General features: G+C 36.2%; 2 protein-coding genes across 2 annotated transcripts in view; one reads left to right on the top strand and one right to left on the bottom strand.

Annotated features, from left to right (window-relative positions):
• Znf804b (zinc finger protein 804B) overlaps positions 1-20,975 on the top strand; it is a 523,885-nt gene that overhangs the window by 23,593 nt on the left and 479,317 nt on the right. The gene's annotated exons all lie outside the window — the stretch shown is intronic.
• Positions 8,490-15,399, bottom strand: Tex47 (testis expressed 47). Its single transcript, XM_021191329.1, has 3 exons — positions 15,332-15,399; positions 13,911-14,758; positions 8,490-8,657 (listed from the first exon to the last, which is right to left on the bottom strand). Exon 2 carries the CDS (start codon positions 14,690-14,692, stop codon positions 13,931-13,933), a length of 762 nt encoding a protein of 253 aa, XP_021046988.1. The 5' UTR covers positions 14,693-14,758; positions 15,332-15,399; the 3' UTR covers positions 8,490-8,657; positions 13,911-13,930.

Raw genomic sequence — 20,975 nt, 5'->3', positions numbered from 1 at the left:
CACTAACTGTGATCTTCACACTAGGATTTTCAGTTTTTTTAAAGGGAATCTACTCTGAAAATTCAGTGCTAAGAGTTAAGTTTTTGGTAACATGGTCTATGCTTGTACGATTTTCCCATCTTCTGTTTCTTCCTCACTTACCTCATCCCACTTCAGGATCTCTCATGTTACACAGATGAGAATGACCCTTTCCAAATCTCCCATGGCCTGGTTCCGAAACCCACTAGTAATCTTTTTATTTGAATTTAAGGCAGCAACTGGTACCATTGAGTTCGTTCTTCTTTAGGAAGTAGTTTTCTCCTGTTTCTTAGATACTACCTTCATTTATTTTCCTTCATTGTTTCCAAGCAATTTAAAATGAATATTCCCTACTCGTGTTGATGTGTCCTTGCACTTTGAACCAAGTTGTGTTTTCATTATGCTTTCTCAGTGGAGTGACATCACTATTCCTGAGTCCACAGATAACACCAAAAGCTCATGTCCACATTTTCATCCGTAAGTCAGAGCCATCTCCAGGGGCAACTCTTTCATACTCTCTATTGGGCTATTCAGTATTGTTTGAAGAGACCCCCAAATCCAACAGGCTTCAATACCTCCTCTCATTCTCTGTCTAAACCACTCTACCGCTGCTCCAGACTTCCCTACAGCTAGAAACAGACTTGTGTCTGTTCGATATTTTGTCCTGAACTTTTTCTCTTCTGCATATCCTCTACTCTCAATTAAATATGCAAGTATCTAGCATAACTCTGGCACCACCCACATCTTTCTATTCTTATTGTCTTTTTAATATATTACAGAATTATTTTTCCCTGTGTGGACTTCTACTCCATCTTTCACTGATTGCTGTAGTAGTCTCTAAACTGCCATGTCTCTTGTCCAATTCCCATTCAATCTCTTCTCCAAAATTCAAATTGGTTCTGGTAAAATGCATGTTTAACCATGTCATCTATTAAAATGAAACTCCATTCTATTTCTCTTGAGGAATAAGTCATGGCAATTACCTGCTTTCTTTGTCTGTCTAATTTGTCTCCATGTATATTTATCCTGCCTCATCTCTCGCCAGTCTCGCTTAACTTCAGTTCTTGCCTTATTTGCCTTTTAAAAAAATTTTCAGTCTTATCAGCACATTGTGGATTGTGTGTGTGCTCTTCTTTCCTTAACATCTGTCTTAGTCAGAGTTTCTAGTCCTGCACAAGCATCATGACTAAGAAGCAAATTGGGGAGGAAAGGGTTTATTCAGCTTACATGTCCATATTGTTGTTTATCACTGAAAGAAGTCAGGACTGGAACTCAAACAGTTCAGGGAGCAGGAGCTGACACAGAGGCCATGGAGGGATGATCTTTGCTGGCTTTCTTCCGCTGGCTTGCTCAGCCTGCTCTCTTATAGAACCAAGACTATCATCCCAGAGATGGCACCACCCACAAGGGGACCTCCCCGATTGATCACTAATTGAAAAAATGCCTTACAGCTGGATCTCCTGGAGGTATTTCCCCAACTGAAGCTCCTTTCTCTGTGATAACTCCAGCTGTGTCAAGTTGACACAAAAATAGCCAGTACACCAGCACTCCTTGCTTCTTAAAATTGTATATGTTAGGACATCAGAGCAATTTGTGCATCTACTAATATAGTAATTATTTTGCCTATTTAGTATTTACTTTTCTTGGATGAAAGGCAAAGAGACTGTATGCACAGGAAGATAAAATTATGCATCTTTTGCTCGCAACTGTGCCCATCCATTGCTAACAATGATTTGACACAGTTTTTCTTGCTATGATTAATGAGTTTCTAAAGGTAAACAAGGAATTAAAATTTAGTGATGGGCGGAAGCAATGGGCAGTTCACTACAATACAGTACCAAACATGCCTTTTCTTGTCAATATTCACTAAAATGGAGTGGATACTGTTGCAAGTGTCACATGTAGACTTTTATATGCTTTTCTCCTCTGCATTTCTTATGCATATGTTAAGTGATCAGTGCAAAATATTTAATGTTTTTGATGAATTTCTATTTGACTAATGGAAGGAATTAAACTTACTAAGCCTGAAATTTGCTCCTATGGGATGCAGATAAAAGTTATGTAGAAATGTTGAAGCGTGTTTTAGAATATTTGGAATGAGGAAACCAGGATCTGTAAGATTATTTAATCAAAATGAAATATACCTGAGGAAATACCAGAGACCTCTGATCTCTAAATACAAGAGAAAGTATATTAGACAATTGGATATGTATTATCTGAAATAACAATGAGGAATATTGAGAACTAAAATTTTATGCAGTGAGGGAGGCTGGGCTTTGGTAAGGATGGCAGAAGGTTAACTAAAACTAAACATATAGGAAGAACCTTTGTGAAACCGCACTAGTTTGTAAAATAATTAAAAATATAATTTAAATTGGAGGTTGAGCACAGGTAACAAACTAGTGAAAAATATTAATTCTAGGAGATATGTCTTAACTAGATCATAAGATACTATTGCTAGATACTATATACTTTAGTTGTAGAATACAAATAAATCAATTTTGAACTTTCAAGGAAACTCTTTCTCTTCTAGCTAGCTTTCAAAGTACTGACAGAAGCTATGCAGTTTCTCAGTACAGTAGTAATAGCAATGATCTTATGCAGTACTTGGGTAGACATGCTACAGTACCCATCTTTCATGCAAGATCTGAATACTGGTGCAATAGTGGCTTTACTGCTGACAGAGGTGTCTTAGTTTGTCTTAGTTTCCACTGATGTGAAGAGACACTATGACAACTCTTATAAAGGACAACATTTACAGTTTCAGAGGTTCAGTCCATTATCATCACAGTGGGAAGCATGGCAGTGTCAAGGCAGTCATGGAGGTTGAGAAGGAACTCAGAGTTCTACATTTTATCCTAGAGACAAACAGGAGAAGACTGGTTTTTAGGTAGCTAAGGAGAAGCTTCAAAGCCTACCCCACCTTGAAGCACTTCTACCCACAAGGCCACACCTAATTCTAAAAAGGATATACCTCTTATTAGTTCCACTTCCTCAGCCAAGCATATTCAAACAACCATAAGGGGGAACCCAATACTCTTTGGATTGTATTTGGATCAGATTCACAAGAAGGGATTCGTTTCTGGCACTGTATATACAATAAAAAATTACAAGGGAAGTTTATACATACTAGGGGAAGACATAGTGTCATTTGTAAGTATTCACACTGTTATAGTGTCTTCTTCATACTTTTGCTTCTATCTTTAGATTTGTGCTGCCCTCAAACTTCGTTAGAGAAGCTTCTTATTAAAGTGTCTACTGCTTAATACTCAGAATGTTCAAAATGCTGAAATAAGTAACTGTAAGTGCTCAGCCATACATGATGATATATATATATATATATATATATATATATATATATATCCTTAGGGATCAGAGGACATCATAGAAATGAGGGTGGGGTGGAAAAGCATAAGAACCAGAGGATATAGAGGATACGTGATGAATGTGTTCTCTGGATATAACATGGCTGTTGCACACATGAACCTGCAAGAGTTGTGCTTATGTGAATAAAACGAAGCCAGTTAAAAATTCTAACACAAAGGGAGGTGGGGTTCCCAAGGCCTCACCCCAAGCTTAAGAGGTTTTGGCAACTGGGTTCTGGCAAGGTAAAGTCACTTTTCTTTAGGGGGTTGTTCGGTGGTATTTTATGCATAACACAATGGAGTATCCAATGCCTAGTCACATATGAACTACATAATTAGATTCAGTAGATAAAAATAAATTCATAAGTCAATAAGTAAGTATCGGAGAAAGAGAAGGTAGGTGTAAAGTATGATGGTAGGGTCTCAGGATATTTCATGTGTGTGTCTGTGTGTGTTGGGCATAGGGATGGTGAATATGAGGCAGTTATATTTTATACTCTTTTAACAGTCCATGGTATTGCCAATTTGTCCATGGTACTGCCTCAATTAGGTGCTTTTAATCTTTTTTATGCTATAGTTTGAACCCAGGGCTTTATGTATGCACTGAGTCCTTCCCTCCGCCCAGAGTGCATGTTTGTTGGGAAAAATTTTGGATTTGATGACAGGTTCTTTCCATAGGTGGGTTAAGTTATTATTTCAGACTTTGGGTTACTGATTTTATTGGAAGCACTTTTGTTCTTGCCTCTTGGACTCTTAGTGGTTCAAACATGCATTGTATTACTTTTCAAACACAAAATAACTGATACCTCTGGGGCTTTGTGACCTTCTTTGTGATATTCATGGATTTTACAATGTCAGTGAGCACAGTCCCCCAAAGGAATAAATCTCTTGTCTAAGAATGAATAATGAGCTAGTAACAGAAATGATATATAATAGTGTTTGCCTACATGACTTAAATATTACTTTTATTAGTTTACTTAGAATTTTGATGTCTAAAGTAGGTTGTCAAGAAACACAGTTCTCTGGATATTATCAAATGGTAGAAATCAATGAAAATACACAAATTATTATGTTTTATTAGTAGAGAAATGTGAACATAGAGTAGTTGATAAGTTGTTTTTACTTTCAAAAAACAGAACATGAACTAAGAAGGAGAGGCAGGAGACTTAAAGAAATTCAGGAGGAAATTGTAGAACATCTATTTCCATAAAATGCACATATGCTTCAACATCTAGATATTTCTTCATCTATAGAACGAAGCCTTATCTCCAGTACTCTTAAAATACCGTCTTTAAATTGGAATAGTAATTTAGAAACAGATCAGATTACAAAATGTGTGATTTAAATACATAAAATTGTTGCACAGCGATAGAGTCCACTGCACTCAAGAGGTGAAACAGATACCTCTAGAGTATTTGACCAGAGTGAAATTATTTATTGTGAAATTCACTTATTATTTGGATTGTGCTTGTGGTTGATCTTTAAATGTAGACTCACAATCTCATTGCATAATTAGCCTTCTATTAATTGGCTATCNGGAACAAAAAGTAATTTCTAGGATGATTTTTTGAATTTTTAGTTAGCTACCATTTTGAGAATTTTACATTAAAAAGAAGCAAAGGTAGAGTCAAGCATTAGACTGAAGGAATAGTGTTGGTAAAGAAAGCTAGATTCCGTTTGGATAGTGGGGATATGTGGATACCTGTAGTCTTTCAATGCAATGTCTTGAGAAGACCCTGCACAAAGAATAATGCATGAGAGGGGTCTGATATAGTAATGGATGAAAAACTTAGAATTCAATGCAGGCCACGATTGTAATTCCTTACATCCTTTTTAACACTATCCATCCATATCTTTATCTTCTTCTCAGTGTTACAGGCACTCTGATCTATTCTTCAAAGACACTACACCACTCTAAACCTACATCATTTCCATTTTCTGCTCACTTTCCTAGCATCCTTCACGAATCCACCTTAGTATACATGGCAAGGCTGTTAATCTCTTGCTCTTCTTTCTCTCCCTCCTCCTCTGGAAAAGTTACTTTCTACCTTATTCAAGAAATGATGCAGGAAAGAATGAATGAAAGGAAGGAAGGAAGGAAGGAAGGAAGGAAGGAAGGAAGGAAGGAAGAAAGAAAGAAAGAAAGAAAGAAAGAAAGAAAGAAAGAAAGNGGAAGGAAGGAAGGAAGGAAGGAAGGAAGGAAGAAAGAAAGAAAGAAAGAAAGAAAGAAAGAAAGAAAGAAAGAAAGAAAGAAAGAAAGAAAGAGAAAGAAAGAAAGAAAACAGTTTAGCTCTTATTACTAAAGAAAGCTTTAAATTCTAGGAAGAACCACAAGGAGGGAACTAGAGTGTACATTATCCATATATAAATCTATAAAGATAATCTAAGAGGGACAAGGAATAGTTTCAGTTTCCACTTCTAGAAGACACAGACATTAGGAGCATGATTCTTTTATTTTACTGTCAACGCAAGGTTCCTAACAGTGGTAAAGCCTGCACTTATACAGTAAGGCTGTATTAAATTAGTGAAGACATCAGCACATATTTGAAGTCATAGCTCTTAGAAGGGAGTTCAGATCATGGCATAGATTGGACTGAAAAAAAAGTATAACTGTAATGAGCAGGAAGAATGACTCAACAACACTATTCATTTACTCATAAACATTTTTTGATAAAATTTAATCCTTTTAAATAAAAAATTCAGGTGATATTATCAATTTGTTAGATCCAATGTACTTGGTCAAAGTTATAAGAAAAACATACATATATATATATATATATATATATATATATATATATATATAATCAGTAATATATTAATTGGTCAAACAGTAATTCATTATTAAAAATTAATAACAGAACACTTAGCTAATAAATACTGAATTCATTTTTCTAAACATGAAAGGATTGTAGTAAGTAGAGTTTTTAATGTAGTAAGTTATTAATCCAGCTAATATAAAACTTATTTTGATTTGAAGTAACAATAGAGTGAACAGTTCTAAAATAAGAATAAAATTGAGTTGATAAAATAATTTTCTTAAAACCTTGAAAAAGAATCAAGATTTGTATAGTTAGTATTTTGAAATAAAATGGAACTAAAGTTCATCAGTGTTTACCATTGCTTTGAGAAAAGCAATTTAGTGTCTTTAAGTTTCATATTGCTTATTTCCCAGACATGATGATAAACCATTTGAGAGGCACTTTTGGACTTTTATCTCTATTTTCTTAAAAATCAATGTCTTGTATTTGTTTTGTAAATCTTACTGGCCAGTGTCTGGAAATTTAAATTATTGACCACAAGAGGGAGAACTCTTAATTTTCTATTAAGTCTCTTAATGCAATATGTAATAATCAAGAAATAATTTGCTGTCTGAACTTGTAATAGTCTGCCATATTTTCACTTATCAGAAAATATGGAAGTTTGCTTTGGCTAGGAGTATGTTTATGTTATTTGAAATAGGTGTGTATTCCTAAACTTATTGAAATCTATATGGGACTTGAGAGAACCCTTTCCTCATGTCATTAGATAGACTTTTTTTGGTATCATAGAGGCCTGCCTAGCTCCTCTGGGACTTCTATTCCTTGCTGCCAATGAGGATCCATCTTTCTCAATCCATAAAACTGCCAAGGTCTCCTAAGATGTCCATACGTTGCCAGATCACTAGGCTAGGCTCTTCTGGGACTGTCCTTCCTGATCCATCAGCTAGGCTCTGCTCCTCTGTAACATGTAGGCTGGCTACTTCCCCCATGATCTCCTTTCTCTGAGACACCAGGTAGGCATTTCTTTGCTTTATCATTAAAGCTTTCTATGTCCTGTGGGATCACATTACCAATGTTGTCATCATGCCTCACTCCACTAGAACATCCCTGCTCCAAATGGGCTCACTCCTACCAATAAGCTCCCTGTTTCCCTAGAATCTCACTTCCCAAGTCTCTCCGGTAGATTCTGTTCCTCATGAACTGATAGGCTAAGGATACATCCAGTTTAACAAAATCTTCCCACTGCTGCTGTTTGACCAAGCTTACTCAATGTAGGGCAATGAACTTGGAGGTCCATACCAGGTGACAGTGGAGGAGAGGCCCATCAAGCTGTATGCTGACCCTTAAATAGTTTCTGTTCACTCACACAGGAGGTCCTTGAGCTCTTAGTACAAATCCAGTAAAAGAAAGTACTTCAACCCTATTATAATCTAAAACTACACATTGCTCCCCCTACACCAGAAGGAAAGAGGTAACTTAAGCAAAAATAATGATATGACTGACAAACAACCTCAAATGTTCAAGTCCCAGCTCAGAAACAAAGTAACCAAGGAATAATGCAATAATTTTCAACCAGAATGGTGTGCTCATAGATTATCTGCTAAAAAAAAAAAAAAAAAAATCTTTGCATGATAAAATAAAAGGGTTAAGGAAATTTACAATTGCCAAGTAAGCTCTACAGAGGATACCAGAATAAATACTTCAGGCTTAAAAGAAGTAAAAACACAGTCAAGAAGTCACATGGATAAATAAATCCAGGACAGGTACACAAAATATGCATGGAAATCTAGTGCATTGAAAACTACCTGAAATAGATAAAGATGATCCCAATGAAGTCTCCAAACGAAAGCAAAGAAAACAAAGCTTTGGATCCAAAACCACAGATTAATGGCTACACAATGATTACGGGTGTCTTTAGTTACCTATCTGGACTAGTACACAGATTATCTGCACAAACTCTAAATAGAGAGCCATTGTAGATGAACATCATAATTCAAATGAATCTCACAGACACCTGCACCTACACAACGTTGTAGATAAGCCCTGAAAAATACACATTTTTCTTAGAAGTTCATGGAAGATTCTCCCAAATCAATCACACATGACACAAAGAAAGTCTCTACAAATATAAAAAGTTAAAGTCACATCCTGTGTTCTATCAGACTACCCAGAAAAAAAGGCTAGATACCAACCTCAATGGAAACTGTAGAAACTGCACAAAGTCATGAAGGTTAAACATATTACTGAATAATAGCTAGGTCAAGGAAGAAATCAAGAAATAAATACAAATTTTCTTGAAATGAATGAATAGAAAGCACAATGTGACAGAATCTATGTTACACCAAGGCAGTCTTAAGAAATTTATTGTGTTTAGTGCCTAAAACACAAAGAAATTCAGGAATATATGGTCTTGTCCCCTTCCTAGTTCATATTCTGTGCCTGACTGAACATGTGATCTTTCACCCTCCTGCTCTGGTGCCATCTTCAGTGTTTCCCAATATTGTAGTCATTCCCTCTGAAATTGTAAGCCAGAATAAACTTTCTTCCATTGGAAATTGTTTTAGAGATCTCAAATTAATAAATTAATCATGAACCTTAAGACATTTTAGAAACAAAAAACAATACCCACAAACAGTAGACAACAAGAGATAATAAAATTCATGGTTGAAATGATTAAAGCAATAATAAACTAAAATATAAAGCATCAATGAAATGAAGATTTAATTCTTTGAAAAGACTAAGAAGATTTGTATACCTTCAATCAAACTAACTAAACAAACAGGGTGGGGCAAATCAATAAAATCAAAATTGAAAGAAACAGTAGACATTGAAGAAATTCAGAATAATAAAAGAAATAATTTAAATATTTTATTTCACTAGATTGGAAATATTAAAAAAAAACTACAGTTGAGTTTCTAGATGCATATGGCTTACCAAAGCTAAGTTAATACAAAATAAAGAATTTGAAACCGATGCATGGCATGTGATAACACTAAATAAATTTTCCCAGTTAAACAAAGTGCAAGACCACAAGGCTTTAGTACAGAATTGTACCAGCTCTTCAAAACACCAATAATCTTTAAATTATTTCATAAAATAAAATAAAAAAAAAAAACAGTTTCAGTTTCTTTTCACAAACCCCACATTACACCAATATCCAAACCAAATAAACACCAGAACAATAAAAACAAAGAATTATAAGGCAATTGCTCTGATTAAAATAGATATGAATCTCTTCATAAAATGATTGCAAACTGAATTTTGAAACTTTTTTTAAGTGATCATCCAACATGATTAAGTTTGACTCATCCTTTAGATTCAAAGATGATTCTGTATATGCAGATCAGTTAGTGAAATCACCTTATAATAAACATACTCAAACATAGAAACCACATGATCATATCCTTATATACAGAAAAGGCCATTGAAATAAAATCAATATCTATTCATGATAAAAGTCTTGGATAACCTTGGGATACAAAGAACATATCTTGGTTCTATAAATATAATACACAAACCCCACAGCCAAGATGACACTAAGTACAGGAAAATAATTTGCATCAGAATTAGAAGCAAGGAAAAGACATCCACTCTCCTCTTCTCTATAATAGAATTCTTGCATTAGGTGTTTAGTAAAACCAGAGAAAATAAAGAGAAGAAAGCTACATAGGGGCTAATATCCAATATATATAAAGAACTCAAGAGGTTGGACTCCAGAGAACCAAACAACCCTATTAAAAATGGGGTACAGAGCTAAACAGAGAAGTGTCAACTGAGGAATACTGAATGGCTGAGAAGCATCTGAAAAAAATGTTCAACATCCTTAATCATCAGGGAAATGCAAATCAAAACAACCCTGAGATTCTGCCTTACACCAGTCAGAATGGCTAAGATCAAAAATTCAGGTGACAGCAGATGCTGGTAAGGATGTGGAGAAAGAGGAAGACACCTCCATTGCTGGTAGGATTAGAAGCTGGTAAACCACTTTGGAAATCAGTCTGGTGGTTCCTCAGAAAACTGGACATAGTTCTGCCAGAAGAACCTGCAATACTACTTCTGGGCATATACCAAGAAGATGTTCCAACATGTAATAAGGACACATACTCCACTATGTTCATATATGCCATATTTATAATAGCCAGAAGCTGGAAAGAAACTAGATGTCCCTCAATGGAGGAGTGGATACAGAAAATGTGGTACATTTACACAATGGAGTACTACTCATCTATTAAAAACAATGAATTCATGAAATTCTTACACAAATGGGTGCATCTGGAGGATATCATCCTAAGTGAGGTAACCCAATCACAAAAGAACACACATTATATGCACACACTGATAGGTGGATATTAGCCCAGAATCTCAGAGTCTTCTTAGAAGGGGGAACAAAATACCCATGGAAGGAGTTACAGAGACAAAGTTCGGAGCTGAGACTTGATGAAATGACCATCAAGAGACTGCCCCACCTGAGGATCCATCCCATATACAATCACCAAAACCAGACACTATGGCAGATGCCAACAAGAGCTTGCTGACAGGAGCCTAATATAGCTGTTTCCTGAGGGGCTCAGCCAGTGCCTGGCAAATACATAAGTGGATGCTCACAATCATCCATTGGACAGAACACAAGGTTTCAATGGAGGAGCTAGAGAAAGTACCCAAGGAGCTAAAGGGATTTGAAGCCCCATAGGAGGAACATCAATATGAACTAACCAGTACCCCCAGAACTAAACCACCAATCAAAGAAAACACATGGTGGAACTGGTGGCTCTAGCTGTATATGTAGCAGAGGATGGCCTATTCAGTCATGAATGGGAGGAGAATCCCTAGGTCCTGTGAAAGATCTATGCCCCAGTATAGAAGAATGGCAGGACCAGGAATGGGAGTGGATAGGTTGGGGAGCAGGGGGAGGGGATGGGGGATTTTCAGAGGGGAAACCAGGAAAGGGGATAACATTTGAAGTGTAAATAAAGAAAATATCTAATAAAAAATAGTATTTGTTGACTGAATGAAATGTTATAAAAGTAATGTGAAATAATTTCTCCTTAACTTGTTACATATGCAAAATATATTTATCTTGAGATGTAAAAAAATAAAATAAAATAAATCAAAGCTTCCTTGTCTGTAGATAAAATGATTCTATACATAAAAGTCTGTAAAGACTCTACCAGAAGACTGATAGAGCTAATAAACACATTCAGCAAGTATCAGCATATAAAATTACTACACAGTGATGTACCAAAAGGCAAATATACTGACTCCTTCAGTCAGTGAAACAATACCACACACAATTATGCCTTAAAATTGTAAGTAAAAGACTTGTACAATGACAATTTTAGAAACTGAGTATGGGACCAGAAGGTGGAAGGACCCCCTGTGTACATGGATTTGTAGGAATAAGGTAGAGAAATGGCCACCCTACTTAAAGCAGTCTGTAGATTCAGTGCAATACCCACTATACTTCCAATGTAATCCTTCAGAGAAATGAAAAAAAAATCTCAAATTTAATATGAAAGCACAAAAGATCAAATAAATTCCTAACTATTTGACATTGTCAGAGATTCCACCACCCTAGTTTTCAATTATACTACAGAGTAACAGAAGTAAAAAGAAACATTTAAATGGAATAGAATTCAGAACCCAAATGTCTGACCGTATTCCTATCCTTACTTGATTAATGACATGAAGTTCTAAAATACACATTAGAGAAACGTCAGAATCTTCAACCAATATTGCTGATGAAACTGAGCAGCCACACATAAAATGATGAAACTGTATGCTTATCTTGCCCCTCCCTAAAACTGAACTCCAAATAGATTAAGGATCTAAATAAAGCAACTTGTATCCTCAATCTTATATAAAAGACAGTGTAAGCTGGGCGTGGTGGCACACGCCTTTAATCCCAGCACTCAGGAGGCAGAGGGAGGCAGATTTCTGAGTTTGAGGCCAGCCTGGTCTACAAAGTGAGTTCCAGAACAGCCAGGGCTAGACAGAGAAACCCTGCCTCAAAAAACAAAAAAACACAAAACAAAAAAACAAAAAGAAACAAAAGAAAAAGAAAAAAAAGACAGTATAAAGTACACTGAAGTTTTATTTTTAAGCAAGTAAAGATCTTTCCTAATGGTACCAATTGAGTATATATTCTTTGTAATCAAAACTTAGAAATACCTGAAATATTTATATTTACTTTGATTATAAACTTTCTTTATTCATGTTACATAAGATTTATAACTGTTTTAGCAATTGTCATTTTGAGATGGGGAAAATAAATCCTATAGTACTTAGAAGTACTATAGCAAGTGAATTTTATTTGAATAAATTCATTATAGTCTGCTTACTAGAATGAATAAATAATTGAGCTATGTGTTTTTTTTCTTTTATCAAATACAAATTTTATTTTCATACAATATATTCTCATTTTATGAATCTTTAAAATTTACAGTGAGCTAAGTATGTCTGTAACTTTCTCTAACAGTTGATTGTGATTGCTAATGATTTTCATTAGTCTAGTGGATTAGTTTTCTATTAGTATGTCTCATATCAGGGCATGATATAGAATGAGAATTTATACAAGGTAGGTAATGTGATAGAGACACACTTGCCACTGTTGGTGTGTGATTGACTGCCTAGTAAGTGTTTACTTTGTGACATCTAGTAATGTACATAAAGGAATAACTAGTAAAAGATGAAAATTATTTGTATACATACATGTCATAATTCATAATTGTCTCAGGTCTGTAATTTGAGCAGGATTCCCAGGAAGAGTCCATCGCTATCCTATGCAGTGTCAACTAGTCTTCCTTGTAATCCTGGAATCAGAGAAATAGTAATCACCACGTCTTTCTCAGCATCCAGCGATTGGTGCTTCCTGTCAGTCAGTAGCTTTCTGGAAACTGCTTTAAGTATTCACAGTATAGTGCCTGGATTCTAAGAGCTCAGGTTCAAATGAACAAAGCCAGGCACTTGGCATTTCGATTTAGCCTTGGAGATGAACAGATGCACAGCATCATTCTTGTTGTACTCTGTTGGTTAAAGCAGACAAAAAAAAAAAAAAAAAAAAAAAGCTGTGCAATTTGAGGCACAAATCCTACAAAAGCTTAAAAAAGGAGTAGAAGAAATCTGAAGGTCACACTACAAGAGGAGCATGTCGGGTTAGATGCATTAGAGTAGGCTTTTTAAAAAATAATATTTTGTGGCATAATTTTAAGTATACAGTAATGTTTAATTTTTAGCCATAAGCATCACTTCTGGCCATTAGCTAACTTCAGAAAGTACTTTTTGCAAGCATATTCACCCTGCCAATAAGATGCTATCTGACAGCACACACGCACGCACACACACACACACACACACACACACACACTGTTCATTTCTTATAATATTGCTAGCATATAATCACTTAAGAATACATTTTTTAAAGTGCGTAAGAACAATGCCTCACGTGAACACTGCACCATTTCTACTGCCTGTTAGGAATGATTCACCCTCAAATACCTTTCTTCCACCATATGATAAAGACTGCTTGTTAACTGTTGTGAGAATGCATAAGATCTTAATGCTTAAATGATGTTAATTCCCTTCCATCTATGCTTTAAATTATCCCATAAAAATGATGGAACTTACAGATTTATTAAACCCGTTTACTTTTAAAAAATGATTTGATCTTCATACCACAACAAGCAGATGTATTCCTATGTTTAGCTCTTATATTAACATTCTACGTGTGTGCTTATTTTAATGTTCTGAACAAAAACTTGATGAGACAGACCCAAATCAACTCTCCCCATCCTAGAAACGGGAAGGAGCTGGCCACACAATATCAGAATCCAGGGTAACGTGTATGGGTCTGTTATACATGCTCAAGAAAGACGCTGGGTCCATGAATTCTTCAGCTTTGCATAAGTACTTGATAGTTTGTTCTGGGAGAATGAGTTCAGGGGCAAGCTGGTGTAAGTTGTCACCTGGACCTTTTGCGCCCAATTTCACCGTCTTGTAAAGTTGGAGTGCCAGTTTGTGAGTCATGGTGAGGAATTCTGTGGTGATTTCCGCTATAGACGGAGACTGTGTGTCGTCATCTAGGTACATAACGGGGACTTTGATGACAGAGATATGCCACTGCATGAACAGCCTCGTGGGGATGTTATGAGAAGCAACGATGATTTTCATGTTTTGGATCATAAATTCTGTTTCACTCTTTTCATGGGCAACATAATCTAGAAGAATCCGGAAGAGTGTGCCATTGGAACTCTCAAGGATGTGCAGAAAAGAACTTGGGTAGATGAGCATGAGTCCCGTCACTATTTCGCCTAAATGATGCTTCAGAATTGACTGAAACAATTGCTCATAGTAATCAGAAATGTCCTTTTTCTCTGTGTTGGCTTGTATGTAGCCCACCAGAAACATCCTGTGAAGGAGGAACTTCTTCAGCTGTAGGCTGTGCTTCTCTTCCTGAAGGTGCAGGTAATTGGTCCGAGGAACCTTGGGCATAAGAAGAGGATCCACTTGAAATTGCTTTTTGCTGCCCCTCCGATTATGGACCATGAAAGACATGATGAATCTTTTTTCTTTTTTTAGATGATTACAGGTCTCACTGGTAGTAAACTCTTATTTTTATTTCTTATGACCAAAAACAAAAACGAAAACAAAACAAAAGAAACAAGCAAAAAAAGGGAGTTAACAGTTTGTCAGGTGTTAGTGAATAACAAATCCCCACTCTGTGCTGTGAACAATGTCATAGACATGGGAGTAGATTGTGAAACAAATGCAGCTGTTGCTTCTGAGTTCACAAGGAAGTAACTATCGCGCTTTAGTAAAAGCCCTCTCTGGGTAACCGTGACTACAGATTATATTAGAGGCTTTTTTTAATGTTGTTTCTAGGGCAATGGTTTATCTAATATTTAACATAAATTTAACTAGCCTGTAAAAATAAAAATAAATCAGGTGTACTAAAAGCTATTATTAGTTTATTTAACATTTACTCCCAATACTAAAATTTAATAGTTTTGCTTTAAAAATAATAGTACACTTTGGGGGGTTTAATTGATTGGTTTATCCTCTTATCAATACATTTCTTCTGTGTTGCTGTTTTATTAAGGTTTCAGCAAATCAAACTTCTGCACAGATTTAATCTCAGGTTCCAGCCCCACTCCCGGGGCACCTTAACTTTCTTAACATGTCAGGTACATTTACCTGTCTTTGAGGTCTGAGGTCCTCTTGCCTTAACCTCTGCCATGCTTCCAACTGCCAGTGCTCTGTCCCCTCAACTGTCCTCTCCAGGGTTCTATTTCCATAGGTCATGAAAGGGGATAGAATATTCCTGGCACCAAAGAGCCACAGTGGATCTTGTCCTAGGTCTGATTTCATGAGATTATCACAACCAAAACCTCCACAGTGCTGCGGTTTGTGGGGGAAATGGGAGCTTCTTTTTCAGAACGCTTTTTTGGTCTTTTGGATTTTGTTTTCCATTTGGTTTTGCCACACACCTTTGTATGTCAGACAAGTAGCAGATCTGGGCACTTTCTCTTATATTTCAGTAAATTAAATCTATCGTGGTAAATCTTGTTCCTAGAGTTCACTTAAATACTAGATACAAACTTTAGAACCACCTATATCTGAATCTCTGTAATAATGCATCTGTTATAAAAAAAATGTTTTATGATACAATTTGGGCTACTTAATGTGAATTTAAGTTAATTTTTAGATTTCAAAATAAAATTACCTTTTAATATTATATTCACATGAGATCTAAACAATAATTATGACAGGAAAAAAAACTATTTAATAAAAAACATGAACCTCAGAGAACATTTTTCTCCTGAGATTTTTCATTATTCAAAATAATGATGTGATTTTAATGATTTGCAGTGATAAATTATTCCAGAAAGTGAAGTCTGAGAGGTGATTTAATAAATCTTTAATTGTGTGATACAATACAACCAACCATAACTCCTCAGTCACTGTGATCCAGTTCCTCGCGCAGTGATCCCCTCCAACGTCTCAGTCGGTGTCTTGTCTTGGGGCTGTGATTTTCTCCATTCTCCTTTATACTTTGTGAACTAGAACAGCTTTGAAGAAAGCCTCCCACAGTCCCCTGTCCTTCATTTCTTGAATCTGTCCCTTCCTATATTTTTTCCCCATTATCTATCTGTGGCCTAGTGGAAATCTTTTGGCATCCAGCTCTGGATGATGCTGAAGCTCTGTTGTCATAGAGACCTCACACCCTGCTTCCTCCTCACAGTTGGCTCAGTGGCCTCTGGATTCACATTCATGAGGACACCATAAAACTGCACAATCTTGCTTCTCCTCCCAAGTGCATGATTGGTGTGGTGCATGGATCCCTCTGAACTCATCTACTGATGGGGGATCTTACTCCAGAGCTTCAAGATGGTACAGCCAGTTGGCTGACACTGGCCAAGAAAAACTGAGCCCATTCAAATATCGACTCCTTACAAAACACTCTTAAGTCATTTCCTCAGGCTACTTACAACTCTTCTTTGCATAGATGTTAAATTTACACTCTGAAATTTAGACACCAAGATTGTAAATACTATTTTTATTGAGATATTTTCATTTACATGACCCTCATTGGCGCTGGAGCCAAATGGTCAGACCCTTGAAAACATACATAGAAATTAATATTATGCAGATTGAATGTGTTATATTTAAGAGTATATATGTATACAAATACATGCATCCAGTAACAATTAGTGGGAAAAAAGTACATGAATTTGAAGGGACTCAGGGAGGGGGTATGTGGATGAACTCAGAGGGAGGAAAGGTAAGGAAAAAGTTGCAATAATATTATTATCCTTAAAAAATTAAAGTAAATTTAAACAGTTAAAAAGTTCCTTATTATCTGGATTAACTTCTTGTCTCTCTATTTCAAAACCATTTTTCTTGCCTTTTTAAAATGTCTTTAATTTGAGCATTAATTTAAACTAATTTTACTATCCCAGATATTTTGTTATATGGTTTTATTCTATTTCCCAAACATTCTTTTTAAATTTATTTTATTTTACTTATCAAATATTGGTTAAGTTGTTCTCCTGATTTTTAGTCTTATTGCCACATGACTATCTAAAAAGTTCAAGTGGTATTTGTCTTCTTTTCTTGCTTTTTGTCAGTCACATTAAGATGTCAGTAAAGCCATAGGACTGAGCATGAGGACCCCCATGGAGGAGTTAGAGGAAGAACTGAAGGAGCTGAAGAGGTTTGCAACCCCATAGAAAGAAGAACAATATCAACCAACCAGACCCCCCCCACCCCCCTGAGCTCCCAGGGACTAAACTACGAACCAAAGAACACACATGGAGGGAACCATGGCTCTAGTTGTATATGTAGCAGAGGATGGCCTTGTCCAGCATCAATGGGAGGGGAGGCCCTTGGTTCTGTGATGGCTTGATGCCCCAGTGTAGGGGAATGCTTAGGCAGTGAGGGGGAACTGGATGGGTGGGGGGAACACCCTCATAGAAGCAGGGGGGGAGGGGGCATGTGGTAGGGGGGTTGTGGAAGGGAAACTGGGAAGGGAATAACATTTGAAATGTAAATAAATAAATAAATAATTAAAAGATGTCAGGAAAGAAAGGAAAGAAGCAGCCTGCCTGCCATGATGTTTGAAGAGTTGATTATTGATAAGAATGTATGATCGCCGTTGCAAACTTTTGTTTTACCAGAGACTCATTCATTATCTGACCTCCCAAATAGGGCAACCCATGTGATCCATCTGGTAAGGACCATTTGTTTACTTGCAGATGGCCATTCCAACAGACATCTTCTCATCAACCCAGCTTAAGAGGCGTTTGCATTATTTTACCCAGAGTGATCTAGTGAGAGTGGCTGCCCAAGTTCTAGTTTTAAGCATTTTTCAATAAATATGAACTTGTGGTGTTAATCTGTTTCTATTATCCTACTTACGCACCCTCTAAATTTATACTAACTTATTTCACATATCATACTTGTGACACATATCAAACAGTAGACCTTGTGATTTCTCAGACTTTAAACTCTTCGTTTGTTATTCAAGATCAAATGTTCTTTAGTAAACTCAGAATTCTCTTGTCTTTATAGGACACAGACCATACAGAGAGAATTAAATACCATTAATGGCCTGCTGTAGGTACTTTATAGGTCTACCTTAGATTGGTGCACATTCTTTCCACAATTTATAGAGGAAGATGCTAAAATTGGGGATAGTTTAATAATTTACATTATTCAAGTCTACTCTCATCAGTTTCCTTGCCATGCTTGCATTAGAAAATATTAAATTCTCACCCATCCGAGTAATTCTCTTTATAGGGACATGGATTAGTTTCATGCAGAAGCCAATATATCCCATTATAGCAAATTCTCTTGCAGTAGTATGACAGTCTCTTAACTAGTATTAACTATTACGTTTGGTACATCTTTTAACTACTATAACTGAGTCCTTAACCAATTGCCAGCTTGGCTCAGCTCAGTACATTTATCTGATCTGTGAGTGCTTGCTTGATAGCTACTTGAGAAGCAAAGATCCCATAGCAGCTAAATAATATACAGATAAGGAAAATATAAACATAATATTTCAAAAATTGTTCAAATGTTTCTCTTTTCCAGGTCTCCCCTTCAGAACCCCCCTATTCCATCCACCCATCCCCTGCCTCTATGAGGGTGCTCCCCCATGTACCCTACTTTCATTTTCTAGTCATTTCTCTTGTATTTGTTGAGAGCACAAATGGTATGCAAGTTGGAAGCACATAAACTTCTTGATTTTAGCTATGTAGAGTATAGTAGGGATGATGGAAAGCTCATGAGTCTTAGATGTTTGTAGAAAAGGTCAGGAATGGAGAGGATGATGTTCAGCACTTTAGGAACATTGAAATAGGAAGGATGTCTGCGTTTTTGTAGTGACAGATTTCTTATATCAGCATCATCTTATGGTGAACAGGGTTGTCTTAGCTACTGTTCTATTGCTGTGAAGAGACAACATGACCAAGGCAACTTACAAAAAGGGGGATGTGAATCCATGGCAATTATGGCAGGAAGCATTGCATAAAGCACACTAGTATGGTTCTCTAACAGTAGCTTAGAGTTTACATCTAGTCCACAAGCAGGAAGCAGAGAGATGAAGAGACTGGGCCTGGAATAGGGTTTTTAAATCCCAAACCTCATGCCCAATCATGTACTCCTTCAAGAGTGCCACATCTTTTAATCATTACTAAACAGTCTAACAACTGGATAAGGGTCAAATATATGGATTTCTTGGGATGATTCTCATTTAAACAACCACAAGGGTTATGGCATGATTTTGAGGATGCTCCTCTGAATATCTGCTTTGAAAATGAATATTTTGTGAAAAATTAGACTTGATTCCACAGAGAATCCATAGCCACTTTAAAATTTCAGCCATGCTTCAGATTAGAGAAAAGGAGGATGACTTCCTTTACCCAACATACCCACCCATCTAACAGAATACATAGTCTAAGTAAAGAGCCAGCACTTGGTAAAGCCAAAGTCATAGTCTTAGAAGAGGACATGCACAGTTTCATGATACACAACAGAATACACATTTTTAACCTAATCATTTTAGTTAAAATTTAAAAAAAATGACCGGCTGCTTTCTTTTTATACTTTTCTTTCTATATTTCTCCCCAAAGCATTATGGAAAAGTCTTTGGAAGTTATTTGTCAAAGACAGCACAGGGAAACTTGTTGAATTCAAATATTTCATATAAGTCTACTGTCTGTTTAAAATGGTACCAAACATTGGCCATGGTGTTGAGAATCAGTTCTGATACTGGTCCATGAAATTTGTAATGCAGTTAGTGGATCTAAAGGTCCTTGACTAGTTAACATAGAAGTGAAGTAGCATAGTAAAGGATATAAACAATGAACATTAGAAAGAAGAAAATTCTGGATCCTGCCTGGAAGAATAAGGATTTAAGTAAGTGTTAATAATAGATGTAGCATGTTTACTAAGATTAGAGAAGCCAAGGGAAGACACTAAGCTTGGGGTATAAAGAAATGTTGTTGAGAGGTACGAAATGAAGTTCTTGTTCTTCTTGTTTTTTTTCTCATTCTTGTTCTCCTCATTTTCCTCTTTCTTCTTGCTCTTGTTCTTCTTGTTCTTTTCTTTCTTCATTTTCCTCCTTCTGCTCCTCTTCTTCCTCTTCCTCCTCCTCCTCCTCCTCCTCCTCCTCCTCCTCCTCCTCCTCCTCTTCCTTCTTCTTCAAACTTATCTCTGCCACCAGACTGTCTGTGCAGCTGTCCCTCCAAGAGGCCCCTGTGAAGCAGGTTTGGTAATATTAAATATCAGAATTCCACTCAATAACACTAAAATGTATAACTTACTGGGCTCAAAGTGCAACTCAAACAGGAGTTCAAACCCATAATACTCTCTTAATATTTTTTTTAGAGTTTTCCATGTGAGATTTACTCACCACTATTATTTTCATTTGACAAACACAAGTGAATTCAAGTAGAATGAAGTGGAGCAGATACTCAAATCACAGGGGCTTCCCAATTTTCTTTTCTATGAACCTAGGACCCATCTCACTTGGATGATAAAAAATGATGCAAGCTTTGCTTTTTTCTTTTCTCTTAAAATTGCTTGACCTAGATTAAAAGTATCCATCACTTTAGCAAGTAAGATTTGTCTATTTGCATGGTAGCCGAATGAGAATGTAATCACCATGTAAGCAGTGTCCCATTATTTTGAAAACATTGCTCTATCCATCTTTTCCTTATGAAGTTATATTGTCTTTTTATTATTATTATTATTATTATTATTATTATTATTATTATTATTATTTTCTTTATTTACATTTCAAATGCTATCCTGAAAGTTCCCTATACCCCCA

This window comes from Mus pahari, chromosome 2 (genome assembly GCF_900095145.1).
Source record: "Mus pahari chromosome 2, PAHARI_EIJ_v1.1, whole genome shotgun sequence".
Taxonomy (NCBI): Eukaryota; Metazoa; Chordata; class Mammalia; order Rodentia; family Muridae; genus Mus; species Mus pahari.
Note: the sequence above shows the minus strand (reverse complement) of the source record. Positions and strands in the feature narration are given on the sequence as shown.

What these genes read in the sequence shown, in the direction of transcription:
- Tex47 (XM_021191329.1), bottom strand. Translation starts at nt 14,692, where the DNA reads ATGTCTTTCATGGTCCATAATCGGAGGGGCAGCAAAAAGCAATTTCAA.